Source organism: Seriola lalandi, unplaced genomic scaffold (genome assembly GCF_002814215.2).
Source record: "Seriola lalandi dorsalis isolate HSWRI2012SDOR001 ecotype SW California unplaced genomic scaffold, Sedor1 jcf7180002054579, whole genome shotgun sequence".
NCBI lineage: Eukaryota > Metazoa > Chordata > Actinopteri > Carangiformes > Carangidae > Seriola > Seriola lalandi.
Genome location: NW_019525132.1, coordinates 1,522,402 through 1,537,774, shown reverse-complemented (window position 1 = coordinate 1,537,774; position 15,373 = coordinate 1,522,402). Strand labels below are relative to the sequence as shown.

Here is a 15,373-nt window from a genome sequence, read left to right as displayed (position 1 = left end):
ATCTCTCCCTCACTCTCCCTCGTCTCCGCTGCAGCAGCTAGTCCGCACCTTGGTGCGAATAGCCCGAGGACCTCGCCAAGGTTCTCTGCTGTCATTTCAACAGCTGTTCCACTCATCGATAGGCCAAGAGATGAGGTGTGCGTCAGTGTGTGTTTGTGTGTGTGTAGAGGTGGCTCCAAACTGACGCACTTTGGGTCTTCAATTATGGAAAGGCAGAGCAAATGTTGACAGGTCTCCTGTGAACGACTAAGCCCATGTGAGTGTGTGCAGGCGAACGAGCATGTGTGTATTTTTGTGAGTTTTTTTTTTTTTGTTGCTATGCTTGACTGCATTTTTTCCTTGCCCAAGGGGGGTTTACACAAATTTGTCAGGTGGACTGTACATCCCCGCTGCAGCTTGATGTTCAAATCACACTGGTACTTAGACATCCTCTCTGTCTCTCCTCAACAGGCTCTGCTGAAGATGTGACTTGTGGATTAGGAGCTCTACTCCCGAACTAGATTTCTCCAGCATCGGCGCCACATTTCCCGCCCTGCCACTCTTTTTCTCTCGCTGTCTCTTCTGGATTATGATTCGCTCATGGGGCTCGGCTAGCTCCACGCCTGGGGTCCGTAACCCCTCCCTTTTTGACGAATAGGAAGGCCCTACTCTTTAACATTCCTGAAAACACACCCTCAGTTTTGGAATACCTTTCTCCAAGAACACCTTTGCCCTAGTCCGTCTGATTTGCCGATCATGGAAGCGCAGTGGAACCCGACTTCCTACCCACAGTCTCCCTCCGTCGTCTTCCTGCTCATGGCTACTTCCTACACTTGGCTCCTTCCCGTCGCCTCCCCTCAGCGAATCCCCACAGACCCCCAGGCGGCGCCAGAGTACGCCCACTCCATCCGACTAGACGGGGACATCATCCTCGGAGGATTATTTCCCGTCCACTCCCGTGGAGACCGTGGCACGCCCTGCGGGGAGCTGAAAAAGGAGAAGGGCATCCATCGTTTGGAGGCCATGATGTTCGCCATCGACCTGATCAACAAGGATCCCGAGCTGCTGCCCAACATCACGCTGGGGGCCCGGATCTTGGATACCTGCTCCAGGGACACATACGCTCTGGAGCAGTCCCTGACCTTTGTGCAGGCCTTGATCGAGAGGGACGGCTCTGACGTTCGCTGTGCTAATGGAGACCCTCCCATCTTCACCAAGCCGGATAAAATCGTAGGCGTGATTGGAGCCGCGGCCAGCTCCGTGTCCATCATGGTGGCCAACATCCTGCGGCTGTTTAAGGTAAGATCCGACTCCTCTCCTCTGCTCTCCTTGGCAACACTCTCGTCCTCCTGAATGATGGGCACACGGCAGGCACTTTCGCATCCTTTCCCTCACTCATCATCACTGGCGAGATAAAGTTCAGTGATGACAACCAATTAAAATGTCGTCAGCCTTCCTGGAGCAGCAGCGCCACCTCTTCCTTTTTACCGATCAGGAGGGAAAGAGAGATATTTTTTTTCTAGCCTGTACATTTACTGTGTTCAGATGTGTATGTGTGAGTGTGTGAGTAGAGATGTGTCAAGATGTGTCAAGTGATGCTTGTAAGGAAGCGCTTTGTGTGCGTGCATGCGTGTGTTTGTTCGGCGCAGCTTAGATCCTTTTCCTGGCTTGTGGTCGAGCCAAATAAAAATGGCTGCCAAACACGGGTATCAATTACTGCTGAAATCTGTCAACGGCCACTTCATTCACTGCAGCATACGTTTGTTGTGTGTATGTGAGTGTGGGTGCTTGTGTTGCCCGATAGAACATCTCTTTGTGTTTGTGTGTTTTCTAGTACATGTGTGGGCCTAATTGAGCGTCCTTATGAGTGCTCATGTGTACGCAACACGCCAGTGTGTCTCCTCTTTGTGCCGCTCATGTACACGTCCTTGCAGCAGCTCTCATATGGAGTAATCGAGAACTCTTCGCTCTAAGTGTGTGTGTGTGTGTGTGTGTGTGTGTGTGTTTGTTTGTGTGGGTGCGCTCTTGTGCGTGTGTGTTGGCGTTGTCATCATTAGCTGACCAGAGCTGATAGATAGCTGGATGATTATGAAATATGAGTCCAGTGAAGACGCCCATGGCATTTCACATCAACATCTATCCCACGCTCTTTCACAGTGTGTGTGTGTGTGTGTGTGTGTGTGTGTGTGTGTGTGAGTGTGAGTGTCACCACACTTTTTGTGCCTGCCTTCTTTCAGGAAGATCCATACGGCACGTGTGCGCAAGACAATACGGGATGTGTGTTTGAGCGCACTTGTTATCAACCGGCTCGTGCTTAGAATGGAAGATTTGCATATTTAAACAACAACAACAACAACAACAACAACAAGTAAACATGATTTATGCCAGGATCTGTCACATCAACAGCACTCGAACAGAGTGCCTCTCTGGCTGCGCTGCTTCGCTCTCATTTGCCTAATACGATTTAGTGCATTGTACGTGTCTGTGTACACGTGTGTGTTGTATGTCATAGTGGGAGTGAATCTTGTGTGTGTCCAGCGATATATATATATATATATATAACTATAACAGTATATTTGGGTAAGTGTGCCAGGAATTGTTTGTGTGTGTATGTGTGTGGGAGAGTCTTGAGTATTTAGTGAACATATCTGTGTGTGTGTGTGTGTGTGTGTGTGTGATGATATCAACCAGAGGCCTGTAGCGATGGTGTTATATGACACAAGACTGTATCCTTCTCTGCATGGTTTAACATGAATAATGCAGCATGCATCACAGTCTGAAAATAGCATGGAGGACACACACACACACACACACACACACTCACACACATACACACACACACACACACACACACACATACATGCACATGCGGCAATAAACATATGTCTTTTTTAAATGGGCTAATCTGACAGTGCCAGTCACAGCTAGTCGCCCACTCAACACAAGGGGCTCAGAAAGCAAATACAGCAGCGAGAGAGAGGGAGTGTGTGTGTGTGTGTCTGTCTTTTAATCTAGCAGCAGACAAAAGAGATTCAAACAACAGATTGTGCAAAAAATTCCACATCCAAATCCTCAAGAAAACAACCGCTTTTTTCTTTTTCTTTTTTCTTTTCCCCCACCATGCTCAGTCACAGAAGGAGCAGTGTGCCGGCAATCACAGCTGAGAGAAATCACGTCGAACAAAAGTTGTTGGTGTTTCTTTTGTTTGGTTCCCTCTTTTGAAGATTATCTTTACAGCGTTTCTGCCCTGAGGAGCGATACAGAGTCGGGAGAGGGGACGACATAAGATATAAGATGGAACTTTGTTAATCCTCGTGGGGGAACCAGGCCGTCGCTGCGGCGTGTCCCACAGGAAGTTCCCTCGGAATTTAGCATACAAAAAGAGCAGAGCAAATTTGGGGGTTATTTAAACACGCTGAGCTGACAATTTCAACATCTTATTTTCTTAGTTTTGGCCACCATTACTATCACTTATGATAACAGTGAAATCAATCAAAGTAATTGCCGAGATCTGGGAACTACATGGCAAGAAAATGAGGAGTCATACAGTTATGGCAGATTATCTAAACCAGTGGTGCCTAACCCCCGGAGTCAGGATCCCCAAAAGGGGTCGCAGGATATATCTGAGAGGTTGAGAGATGATTAACATGCCTTTAAAAATGATTCAAATGTATGAGGGGGGAAAGAATCAGTGAAGTGGTGATAAGGGGTTTCAAGGGATCACACGCTGAAGACGCTGTGAACCTTTGATATAAAGTACTTTACTCAGTGGTAAAAACCGAATGAGAGAACGCCTAAAATGTTGGTAATAATTCCTCATTTGCACAAGAAAACTGTGTATATGACAAGAGTGTGGTGTAGGCCAAATTCACCCAGGAAGCTGTTCTGTTAACTGTGATGGATTGCTTTTGCTTTCATGGCGATCTGACTTTGTGTTTCTTGCGTAGTCGCCCTTCGCGATGTTACCGGGTTTCCTAAATCCCGGCAACAAATTCGATTCAGATAGAACTGAGGGTGAAAACGACAACAGCGAGACTCAAGTCTTATCGTCATAAACACAGCTCTCCTTTAAATAGTCATGATTGCAGCTGTGAAACAGCAGCTGTGCTTGGGTCTAATGAGTTCGTAGTCGGGCTCATTCACGGCTCCGTTTTTGTTTTAAGTCTGCATTGTTTTTTGGATCTGTGTGGAATTGAATAAATGAGGATACTCTTGATTCGTATGATGGAGACAAGACAGCTGTTGCTCTGGGGTTCCACAAGTTGAAAGCCAGAAACATCTTATCCATCACTAACCTGCACTTGCTTTTGTTTTTGTTTTTTCACTCATCTTTTGTCTTTATTTTCTGGGTAACAACTCTGCCTCAGAAACTAACTGCTTCATCCTTGGATATTGATCGTGTATGTGCATGATTGGTAATTACAGCGGCACTATGGATCGGTGAACCCCTGAGGATTTTGGTCACGTCTAAAACCACCTTGAGGCGAACCTTGGTTACAGCTTACAGAGGATTCCCCGGCATTTGTAATGGAAAACCTAATAACACACATAAAGACCAAAAACTGCAGTTAAACACTCAGTATCAGTTATGGATACTTTGACAAGTTGGGCTTTAAGGTGATAGCTGTCTTCACATCAACACTATCACTAATGGACTCTGTGTGTGTGTGGGTGGCTTTGTCTGCTCCATTACCGGGAAGTCCTCGCTATCTTACAATGAAGTGAAAGGCGCCTTTCACTCAGTGACACTCGCACGCTGCGTGACGGAAGCCGAAAATGAAATTCAATTCATAAATTGATAAGTAGTGGCTGTCCCCTGGTGAGTGCAAATGGAAAGACTCTGCCTCAGGGAATTTAGGAAACACTGCTATTATACATACACACACAGACTGAGGTCTCTACCCTTCATTCAATCAGCGTCAGTTCCACTTGATTCCGCTTGAGGCTTTCAAAGACACACACACACATAGTCTCTTGTTTCCTTTGAGGAGACAATTTATTATTATCTGTCTCTCTGTTGGTGTTTTTTTTTTTTTCTTCATGAAGTTGTGTTTCACGGCCAAGGTCAGATGTAGAAGGCTTTCCCACGCTCTCCCATCCTCCCTCACATGTCCAGCTGTGCATGAGAAGTGTGTGTGTGTGTGTGTGTGTGTGTGCTACCACTGAAGCTTTTGCATCTCAGTAAAGTATGTTTTACATATGCACATGTGCACATCCATATGTCCACATATGTATTAGGAAGACAAGCGGCGGACGATTCCTTCCAATTGCGTCCATAATTCAGCTGCAGCCTCCTGTCCTCTCTCCGCACTGTCTGGGGAATTAACTGCTGCACTGTGTGATATCGCTGATATATTCATCTGCTTGTGTATTACCACAAGCCATGATTGCTTTTCCTGAGCACTACTGTCTCCGTTGTTCCGAGGTGGATTCCTGCACCATACATTTGCGTGACGTGCGCCTCCCTGCTCACAGGAGGCTCGGAGAATCCACAGTTTATACACGTATGAAAAATCCTTTTTTTATGTGCATCCTTATGTGTCCAAACACAGGCACGTGCAAATGAATTCACACACTTTCTGCTGCTCAGGCAAATCAACCCCTCAAATTCAAACCCCTTGGAACGTACAGCAGGCTCTGGCTTTGTTGTGCACTTAAAAGCCATACAAAAACAATCTCCTTTTCAGGCACAGCAACACCCTCTGAATTACAAATCAATTTGGCGTTCAGCTTCACGAGGATGACAACAGCTGCATTAAAATGTAATTAAGGGGGAAACGTGGTAATTTCATTCAGATGCCGATTCAGACGCAATTCCCGACGGATTTGCTATTCTTCTCAAGGTCAGGCAGGAGTTTGGCCTACAATCTTGTCCTAATCCCGCGGCGTGTTTGATAAAACTGACAGGAAAGACAGCGGAGACTGGGAAGGAGTGTGAAGGAGACTTTACAAGAAGAGAGAGAGGACAGAAAGAGGCAATGAGACGGAGCAAGAGAGGAAGGGTTTAATGGGAGACAGGCAGAAATACAGACTAAAGGACAAAGAAGGGAAAAAGACAGTTGGATGAAAACACAAGAGGAAGATAAAAACGAGAAAGGAACAAGCAGGAGAGACCGCGGCATCCTCTCAAGTGTAATGATGTGGTGTTGATTTCCTTCATGGAGGCATTATGCATTAAGAGGGTGATGATAATGAAGCCAGAGAGCACACTGAACAGCGAGCAGGAAAACTCATTAGGACATGAGTGGGTCTTCGTTTTGGCGCCAACTCGACTCGTGCGCGTGAACGCTCCTGGATGGCGTTTGTGTCTTTCGGCACGCACGTGTGTTCCCTCCCAATCATCTGCAACGGGGAGGGGGGGGGGACCTCACGATCGGTCGCTACAGATGGGCAGGACACGATCATCCAACCTCTACTAACGAAGGCAGACTTAATGAGCAAATGGTTAATGAAGGGAGACTTAATTGTCCTTCTGAAATTATTTATTGCTTTCATTTGTTAAGGGTTGCCTGGAGATGATTCGCTCCTAAGGGCCATATGTAATGTGTGAGACTAAATTAGATTTGTTAGTGCAAATCCTTTGACCTGGCTTTGAAGATGACAAACAGGAAAGTTGATTGAACAGTTTTTTTTTTTTTTCCAGGTGTAAATGTGCTTGAAAACATGTCAATGCAAAGTGAAGATGAAACCCTTCCTTATACAGGCCAATGTGATTGTATTTATGTGCCATATATGCAGAGATGGCAGCCATAATAACAATAACATGACAATATACAGAAGTGGAATGACAATATAAAGTGAAAGCTGATAGTTAGCAGATACTGCAATGGATCAGTGAGTGTGTTAATCATTTTATTTTATTAAAAAGAGGGAAAATTTCATTAAAAAAAAACATATGTACATACACCTAGAGTAACTGATGAGATAGGAAGGTAATTTAAAGTTTAATCAAGATCTCTGATGAGAAACAACAAATCGTTAGAAATGCGTTTAATGAAAACTGCTGACTGGGTTAATGTGTAGATTTATTTGTGTCCACTTGACCATGAATGTGTGTGCACTTGGTAGAAAGGGTTGCCTTTAAAAGCATTAATTGAACGTATGTGTGTGCGTGTGCGAGAGAGAGAGAGATGGAAAGAGTAAACGAGACACTGTCTGTGAGTATTATCTGTGTGTGTGTGTGTGTGTGTGTGTGAGAGAGAGAGAGAGAGAGAGAACCAGTGTATAGAGTGCATTAAAGTGGAATGAGATTCTATCTCTCCCCTGCCTTTCATCAGGGTTGTGGCTGAATAGGGTCCCAGATAAGGGACAAGTGACGGTTTCACACATCACAGCTGGACAAGAGGAGAAAAAAAAAGAAGAAAAAAAAGAAAATTTTAACTTGTCGTAACATTAATGACAGCTCTGTCACATTTGTGTTATGTTATACTTTACAAAGCTTTCTCACAGTGGGCATTTGGGCTTGTCGCGCACAGGTGTTACTAATAATATTAAAGTGAAATGAAACCAACATTAACGTGGTTAGTTACACCTGTGCTTTCACCGTTATGCTGTGACTGCTGTGAGAAAGGCCTCGCTCACCTCTCTCTGGTAATATTTCCTCTGCTTTGATCCACCCTGACTCTTAAGGAGGCGGTTTTCAACCCTCGCAACAGCACCTCGGGATCAACTCCATTTCTTATTTTGCATCTTCAGGAGGTCAGAGTATTCCCGCGCACCAAACACGCATGGTTTTGGTGTGAAAGGGGATTTGGGGTTTTCTGTGAGTCGCCAGTGCTTACTGCCAAGCCGACATTGATGGCAGTTGCGGTGTGCCCGGAAGCTAAGCCAGTGAGTCAGCATGCACAGTACCAGGACCCTGGCACTCCCTCTTGGAACACACTCATTATTAGTACTATTGGTCACACCCCTGTTTGAGAAGACAGAACATCCACTGTGAAAAAGAGGTATTGGCTACAGCAGAAACAGCACAGAAAGTACACAATTATTGACTGGAAAACGATATATTGGTTCATAATTTTAGCCATCTGTGTTTGCCTGTATGTAGTATTATTGAAGCTACAATTGCATGTCCATTAAGGACTCCATAACCACGCAAACAGTGCGCCTAGTTCCATGAAAGGATGCCGTGGTTCAAACGCTTGCGTGAAACCCAACTCGCGATTCCAACATGAATTTCTGTTGTAACTTTGGCTCCCTGATGAAGTGTTTTCAGCACGCATGATTTCACCACTTGCTCTGGAAGACAGTGGATCTGCATTGGAATGATGCAGCAGTAATGGATTCTCTCATTTGAAATAAATGAACTCGACAAGGAGAGAAAATGAGACGAGGAGGGACGACTCGAACAGTGCAAAGTGTTTTCTAGGAGTGAGGAGCTTCATTCCAAAATGAGATATTGGCTTACTTTGAAATGTAAACTTGATGCCCGGTCACAGTAAATGGTTGCAGTCATGTAAACAAAACTGATTCCAAATTACTATTTGGTTATATTTGACTATGACTATGTAAAGGAAAGTGAGCTGTGACAGGGGTAAGCCAGGACTCCCTCTCTATGCAGGATGGTCATTAGTCTAATTCTAATAAAAAGGTTTCATCCATTTTTTTTGTCACATTTATTTATATACAGTCATATTTATCTATTTTGTTGTGGTTCATTGAGTTTCCTCAAATAAACAACAGCACCCATCACCTTTACAGATGAAGTCAATGTTTCCAGTTTGGGTGGTGTTTCTTTAAAGGATTAAAAAATGATTTCGGCAGGTTGTTATAATTTGGGCTTCTATTTGTACCATTAGGATGGTTTCCTCCTATGAAATCTCGGGGCTGTTTTCCAGAGGTTTTCAAAGGGAGACTCGCAGGGGAGGCGCAGGGGGATGAACATGAGACAAAGCTACTGTGTGAAAGGAAAGTGAAAGGCACAGGCAGGTGTTCTTAAAAACAACTGTAGGTTGGTTATTAGAGTTTGTCTGGCTTATCAACACAGTCAGCAGCTGTGGCAGTGACTGGAGCACACGGCTCGAGGAGAAAACACTTAGCACCCAGTTGCCACAATGTGTGTCAGAAAACCTGAGTCATAACTCACTCAAATCTGAACTCACAGACATGATACACATATTTATAGATTCAGTGTGGCATACACTTTCTGAGGATATTATTATCACTCGGATGTCCATTGGGCATAAAACAGTCATAAACCCTCTTAGAAATCATAGATTTAACTCCAAAACTTGCCTGAGTATATTCAAGTTTTCAAGTTTTCTTTAATATAAAAATAATTCATTGATAGATGTGAGTACATCCAATTGTACAAAGCAAACAGGATATGCTAATAGTGAATACCTAATTTTCCAAAATGTAAACATCTACTGTGTAGGTTAAAAAACAAGTTGTAGCCCAAGTTTGTACCATTAAATCTATGGAAAAATAATTTGTTTCCCTTTAAAGTTCACACACAACACACATCTACTCACACAATTGCTATTATTAATCTTATGGATAACTAATAAACAAACTGGTTAGACAGACTATATTGAACATATAGGCCCCAAAGTACGACTTCAATGCAACAAAAGTGAATAGGCCTACACCTGTGATTTCCAAATAACACTAACTTGCATGAACAAGGTTATAAAATAGCCTGTGAACACCACAGCTTCCTCAATTTTGGCCTGGGTTGTTGTCTAATGCAACATGGCTCCACATGGTGAGGAATTGCCTGAACAAGTGAGAAACCAGATTGTGAGACTTTATGAAGATGGGAAACGGTACAAGAGCATCAGGAGGCTGCTGATCATAAGCCAAAAATGTAGCTGCAGTAGTGGTTAGATGGTACAAGAAGAGCCATACAACCAATAACAGAAGGTGCTGTGACCATCCTCGAACAATGGTGCACTGAAAAAAAAAAACACTCGGGTAAGTGCCTCTGACTTGGCAGGAGGATTATCTCTTGAAAATGGCACGAAACTGAAAGAATAAACTTTGCCAATGATCATGTAAAGAGAATTACTGGCAGCCCATATACTGGCAGCTCATATTTTGCTCAGATGAAACCAAAATAAATTGGTCTGGATCAAATGGTGGTCCAGCATGTTTGGCGTGGGCCTGGCCAGTACTATCACAGAGACCGCACAGTGCTGGTGGGAGCGTGTTGATGTGGGGCTGCATGAATGCAAAAAGTGTAGGGGAGATGACATTGATAGATGGCACTATGAGTGCATGTCTGTATACCCATCTCACTAATGAAGGGTGTGCAATCAAAATGTGGACTAACTCTTACCTTGTAGCTGGGAAGCCGAGGAAGCTGTAGTTATTTTACAACCTTGTTCGTGCAATTACCCTTAATTGGAAATAGCAGGTGTAATCACTTACTGGGGTGATCACAGGTGTATTTACTCATTTTTGCAGTTAGTAGGCCTACTTCTGACCAACTGACTGACTGTTTTCAGTTATACAAAAATCCTACACTTCAACTTAAAATGATTATAAGATGGTACAATGTTGGATCAAATAACATTTTAGTGATATTGTACAGGGTTATATAAAGTTTTGTAGTATTTATAGACTTCCCTCCTAAATGTAATTAAAAACGGGGCTAATTTTATGGGTGAGCTCTAGTCTCTGATTGGCTACTCAGTCAAATCAGACCGCACTGGATCGAGGCAGTTGTCCCGAATCTACTAGAGGTGACGAAGTGTTCAATGATAAACACCGTCATGCCCCCGCGGAAGTAAAGTAAGACAAGTGTCTCACTAGAAAAACAAACTGTGAAGTGACTTTTGCAGCCTGTCAACAAACAACGAAAAGTTAATGTCATAATTTTAAGCGTCATGCCAGCGTAATAGCTGAGTAAGTTGCCCGCTAGCTAACTTTAGTTTTCCAGTATTTCTAATGTCAGCTAGCTTCACCGTAATTTTGGTAAAACCACTCACCTAGCTAGCAGCAATGGAGGTCTGTCGACAAACAAACGGGAGTGACAACAACGGCAAAAAGCACCGTTCTTCATTGCTGGATATTGGCTATTAAAAGTGTCATCGCCGGGAAAGAAACCAGAATGGACTTCGACGTCAAATAACGTGAGTTAAATACCTCCTCTGTCTGTCAGTCAATTGTTTGCAAGTTTCTTTCCTGGTGGTTAAATCAGTGGCTGTCTGCGTGTATTTAGCTCCTTGCTATGGCGTTACTGATATGAGGCGATATCATATATTGTTCTTTGTTTAACTGTCTGGACAATGGAACAGAATAATTTATGCAGTTTTGCATTTATTGTTTGGTCAGTCAACCGTTGTTGAACCTTGTTTTGTTTTTTGTTTTTATTTTGTAAAACTAGTTATTAGCTGTTACCAGTAGAATATATGCAGTAAATAAGAGGAGTGTGTAAGTCATGTATCTGATACATGCGTTGATACTTTTTTTTTTATCTGAATACAAACCTTTAAATCTGTGAATGTTTTCTGTCTTATCTCTATTCAGTACTGAGCTGTGCCTGTTTGATTGCAGAGCTGAAACCAAAAATATACTCGCTTAAATATGCATCTTAAACATAAGGTTTTACTGCTTCTCTCTGTTTTATATAACTGTAAACTGAATATCTGTGTTTTTGGATTGCTGCTTGTACTCTCAGTAATTATGATTGCCATTTTCTGCAATTTCTTAAAGTTTCATAAACTAAATGATTAATCAAATCCTTTAAAAATGATCTGTATTAAAAAAAAAAAAAAAAAAGTCAAGTTGCAACCCTATATCAAAGTATGAACTTAGCTGTACTGTAGCTATATGTTTTTGTGTACTGAGAAAATACATCATACAATACAACTTGTTTCTCTTTTTTATGTGAACATGCATTTTGTCTTCTAATGCCTCATTTCCACATAGCTGTGCGTACATAAGCAAGTCAGCCAAAGTCCATTCAGTCCTAAGGGAACCTCTGTGATCTCTGATGTATTTAAGAAACTCCTTTTCTTTTTTCTTTTTTTTGGTCTGGGCCATATGCACTGTGAGCCACAGGGAGTTAGCTCAAAAAAAAAATAGTTAACGAGCTATTTAGAATTAAAAATAGATTAGTTAAGATTGTATTTAACAGTTAATATGAATAATGTTATTTTACTAACACGGTTAACCTATAGGCTACATCACCTTATATCAATCATGTGGAATTATGATAACGAAACTCTGTGAAAATGAGGCATGAATATCCTAAAATTTACTAATGGTATGCAGTGTGGTTTGTTGTAGTACTAAAAATCTTACATTTTTTAATATTCTATTTCTCAGATGATTTGTCTGGCTTTTCTTCTGACCCTCACTCCTGCTAAACTGGGCGCTTAGTTTAAGAGATAATTTAACTGGCCCCTCTGGCCCCTGTTTTAGTTTAATTGGCCCAAAACCACCACTAGAAGTGCATGATGTCACCTGCAGCTGGTGAGAGCTGTGCATAGCTAACAGGGGTGTGGAGATCTGTTTATGTGCATGTTTCCTGTCATTCTTAGCTTATTTCATTTAGTTTGAACATTGGAGAATGACAGTGTGGACCGTCAGACCAGTCAGCATCTCTAAACACAAACTCATGATCATGTCATGAGTAAGGGGAGCGTGTCATATTTGCTCAGTGAGAGTGCTGTGTGTTACATCTGACAAAACTATTTGGGTCATCTTTCAGTCCTTTTAGAATAGCCTCAGCAGACGCACACACACATGGAACTGTGCAGCTATACAGGTGTGAAATTTGGCGGCAGCCTGAAAATTACTGTGGTAGCTGTTTGAAATGGGAAAACACAGATTCTGTTGAATCTGTTACCTCCAGCCCAAAGTGTATTGACATGCTGTTCTGTCTGCTGGATGTAAAAACCAGTTGCTCTTGTTGGTTGTTACAGCATCTGTTATGCCTAGAATAACAACAATCCGATCTGTGCTGGACGGCTGCTTCTTGATTTGCTCCTGCTATCATAAATGTTCTGATTGGTTGCTTGCTGGTGTTGCTGTAATCGCCCTGTGCAGATGCAACATGGTCTTATTACTTTGTATACCATAACCGACAGAATGAACACTCAGGTGATAAGTTTGGCACTGTGCTGTGGAGCTACATGGGTGGAGACAATGTATATTTAATTTCAAACTGTTTCTTGCCTGCTAAGTAAGTTTTGCTTCCTCCGAAGGGAAATGCATTGAAATTTAATTACAATTCCCAATGTAAATCAAAAGTAAAGTGCAAAATGTTAAAAATTGAATGGCCCATGATTCATAGATTATTCCTCAAGTCTGTCACTGGGGCGTAGACAGGAAGTTGACATGGAAGAAATACAGCATTTGAATACATTTTTAATAATTCGGAGTCAAAAAAAGACAGTAGGTCTGCCTTATCTTTCAGGCAGCATTTCCAATGTTGAGGCTGGTGAAGGCTTTGTGAAGTTACGAGAACACCCCAAATAGTTCAAAGATTCGGAAACATATTCCAATATACAGTATTTTTTAATAAATGTGAGTGAAAGCAGGATAGATAAGGAGAGACGATAAGGAGTTGGGGAGAAACACAGGGTGGAAGTGGCTTCATTTTTTAATAAGTGGCTGCTGGTGTAGAGCTAAAACTCTATGGATAACATCATGTGCATGTTTGATATGGAGCAATGAACATCAGCTAAGAATGCTTATGATGTTTGGCAATGAAAGTAGCAGATATAAAACAAGAAATGGAGAGAAAATTGTGTTCTTTGTTGTAATTTTCTTGCATCTTTCTCCTCTTTATTATTCAGATTCACTAGTGTCATTATTATGTTTGCTCTCATCCATGTTCGTTTTTCTTTTCTTTTTTCTTTTTTCCTCTGCTTCTTTTCCATCCATTAAAAGAGGAGGATGGGCACAGTAAAAGGTGACAGACAGAAAGAAGCGGGGCAGTAAAGGTGATAGATAAGAAGAGTGAAGGCAGTAAAATGGTAATTGTCAGAGGGAAATAGTTCAGTAGAAGAGAGGGGGAAGACTGGAGGGAAAAAGATGGGTTGCGGGAGTTGTTTTTACATCTTGCCCTGATGTTACATTAGATCAGAGAGAACAGGTGGGAGGAAGAAGGAAAAAACAGGTTAAGTGTTTGGCGTTTCCACATCCCTGCTCTCCCGCTCTTGGCATATCTCAATCTATCTTTCTTCTTCTTCTGCTGCTTCTTCCTCGTCTGTTTCCCATCTCCTGCAGCCTTTTCTGACCATGTTAATAGCAACACCGTATTATTTATGAAAGAAAGGCGAGAAGACATGGAAAGAACATTAGCAGAAAGCCACTGTCTTCGTGCAAAAAACAATATCTGTGAGGGGACATTGACATGAAACATGCACGCTTGTGCATGCGTGTGTTTAAAATAGATGTCCTCCTTTGGAGATTTATATAGGACATGACATATGCTGGATTTGACAGTCTCTTTCACACACACACACATACATACTGTATTCCTATGCCTTCTATCTGTTTTTATATTCAAATGGCAGTAATCAATATAATTGATTTATTGATTGATGGAGACTAAAATGGGAGCTTATTTATGGCATAATGGTTTGTTTTCCCTGTTTATGCTGCTGTGTATTGGGCTGATATTTCTGCATGAGATTGGTTCATTGAGGGTTTGGTATTATCATGCGTTTGTGTGTGTGTGAAAGACAGAGACGCAAAGAGTGGGGGAGAGGGAGAGTTACTTACATTACTTGCAGGGTTTTGCCAATTGCCCCCTTAAGCTTGAGGTCAAGGAGGAGAGAGACAGAAAAATATTTGTGTGTGTGTGTGTGTCCCTAATCCACCTTCATTGTCTGCTAGGGATATTCTCTCCTCTTCTGCAGTGCCTCCTCTTTCCGTCTCCCTCTCGTCTCCTCTCCTCTCCTCCGTTTACCTCCCTGCTTTTGCCAGCGGCCCTTATGTTGTGCTCAGACTGACATTAGCACTGCATGAAAAACACAGCCTCCTCATTAATTTCAGTGAGGGAGCTCAGGCCAGGAAGAAAAAAAAACAAAACATGGCTGTCCAGCCAAAAGCAGTCAAGTTCTGCCCCAACACAGTGCAACAATATCGTTTAGCTGTCAAATTTGTAAAAGGCGCATTCCTGATAGATGACATAATGTGAATAGTGTAATTCTACTGTTTACCTCTCATTTGTCAAGACAGATGATGAGATAGCTGTTGTGTTGAGGATTTTAAAGAGTTGTCAAGACAGATGATGAGATAGCTGTTGTGTTGAGGATTTTAAAGAGTTGTGAATTCCTATCTGATAATATTATAAAGCACCATGCAGTGTTTTTGGTAAGACTCCCACTCAAATTATGTGTTCTCCTCTGATGTCCTGACCAATACAGCTCTTTGACATGCATAATTACCAGAGGTGTATTGATTCTCGTTTTCTTTGGGGATGGTTTCTTTTTTT

General features: G+C 42.3%; 1 protein-coding gene across 2 annotated transcripts in view; it reads left to right on the top strand.

Annotated features, from left to right (window-relative positions):
* Window positions 1-15,373, top strand: part of grm8a (glutamate receptor, metabotropic 8a) — a 228,458-nt gene that overhangs the window by 5,095 nt on the left and 207,990 nt on the right. For both annotated transcript variants that reach the window (XM_023417987.2, XM_087177051.1), the window contains exon 2: window positions 451-1,278. In XM_023417987.2, the coding sequence (XP_023273755.1) occupies window positions 736-1,278 (543 nt within the window). In that variant the 5' untranslated portion in view covers window positions 451-735. The remainder of the gene's footprint in view (window positions 1-450; window positions 1,279-15,373) is intronic.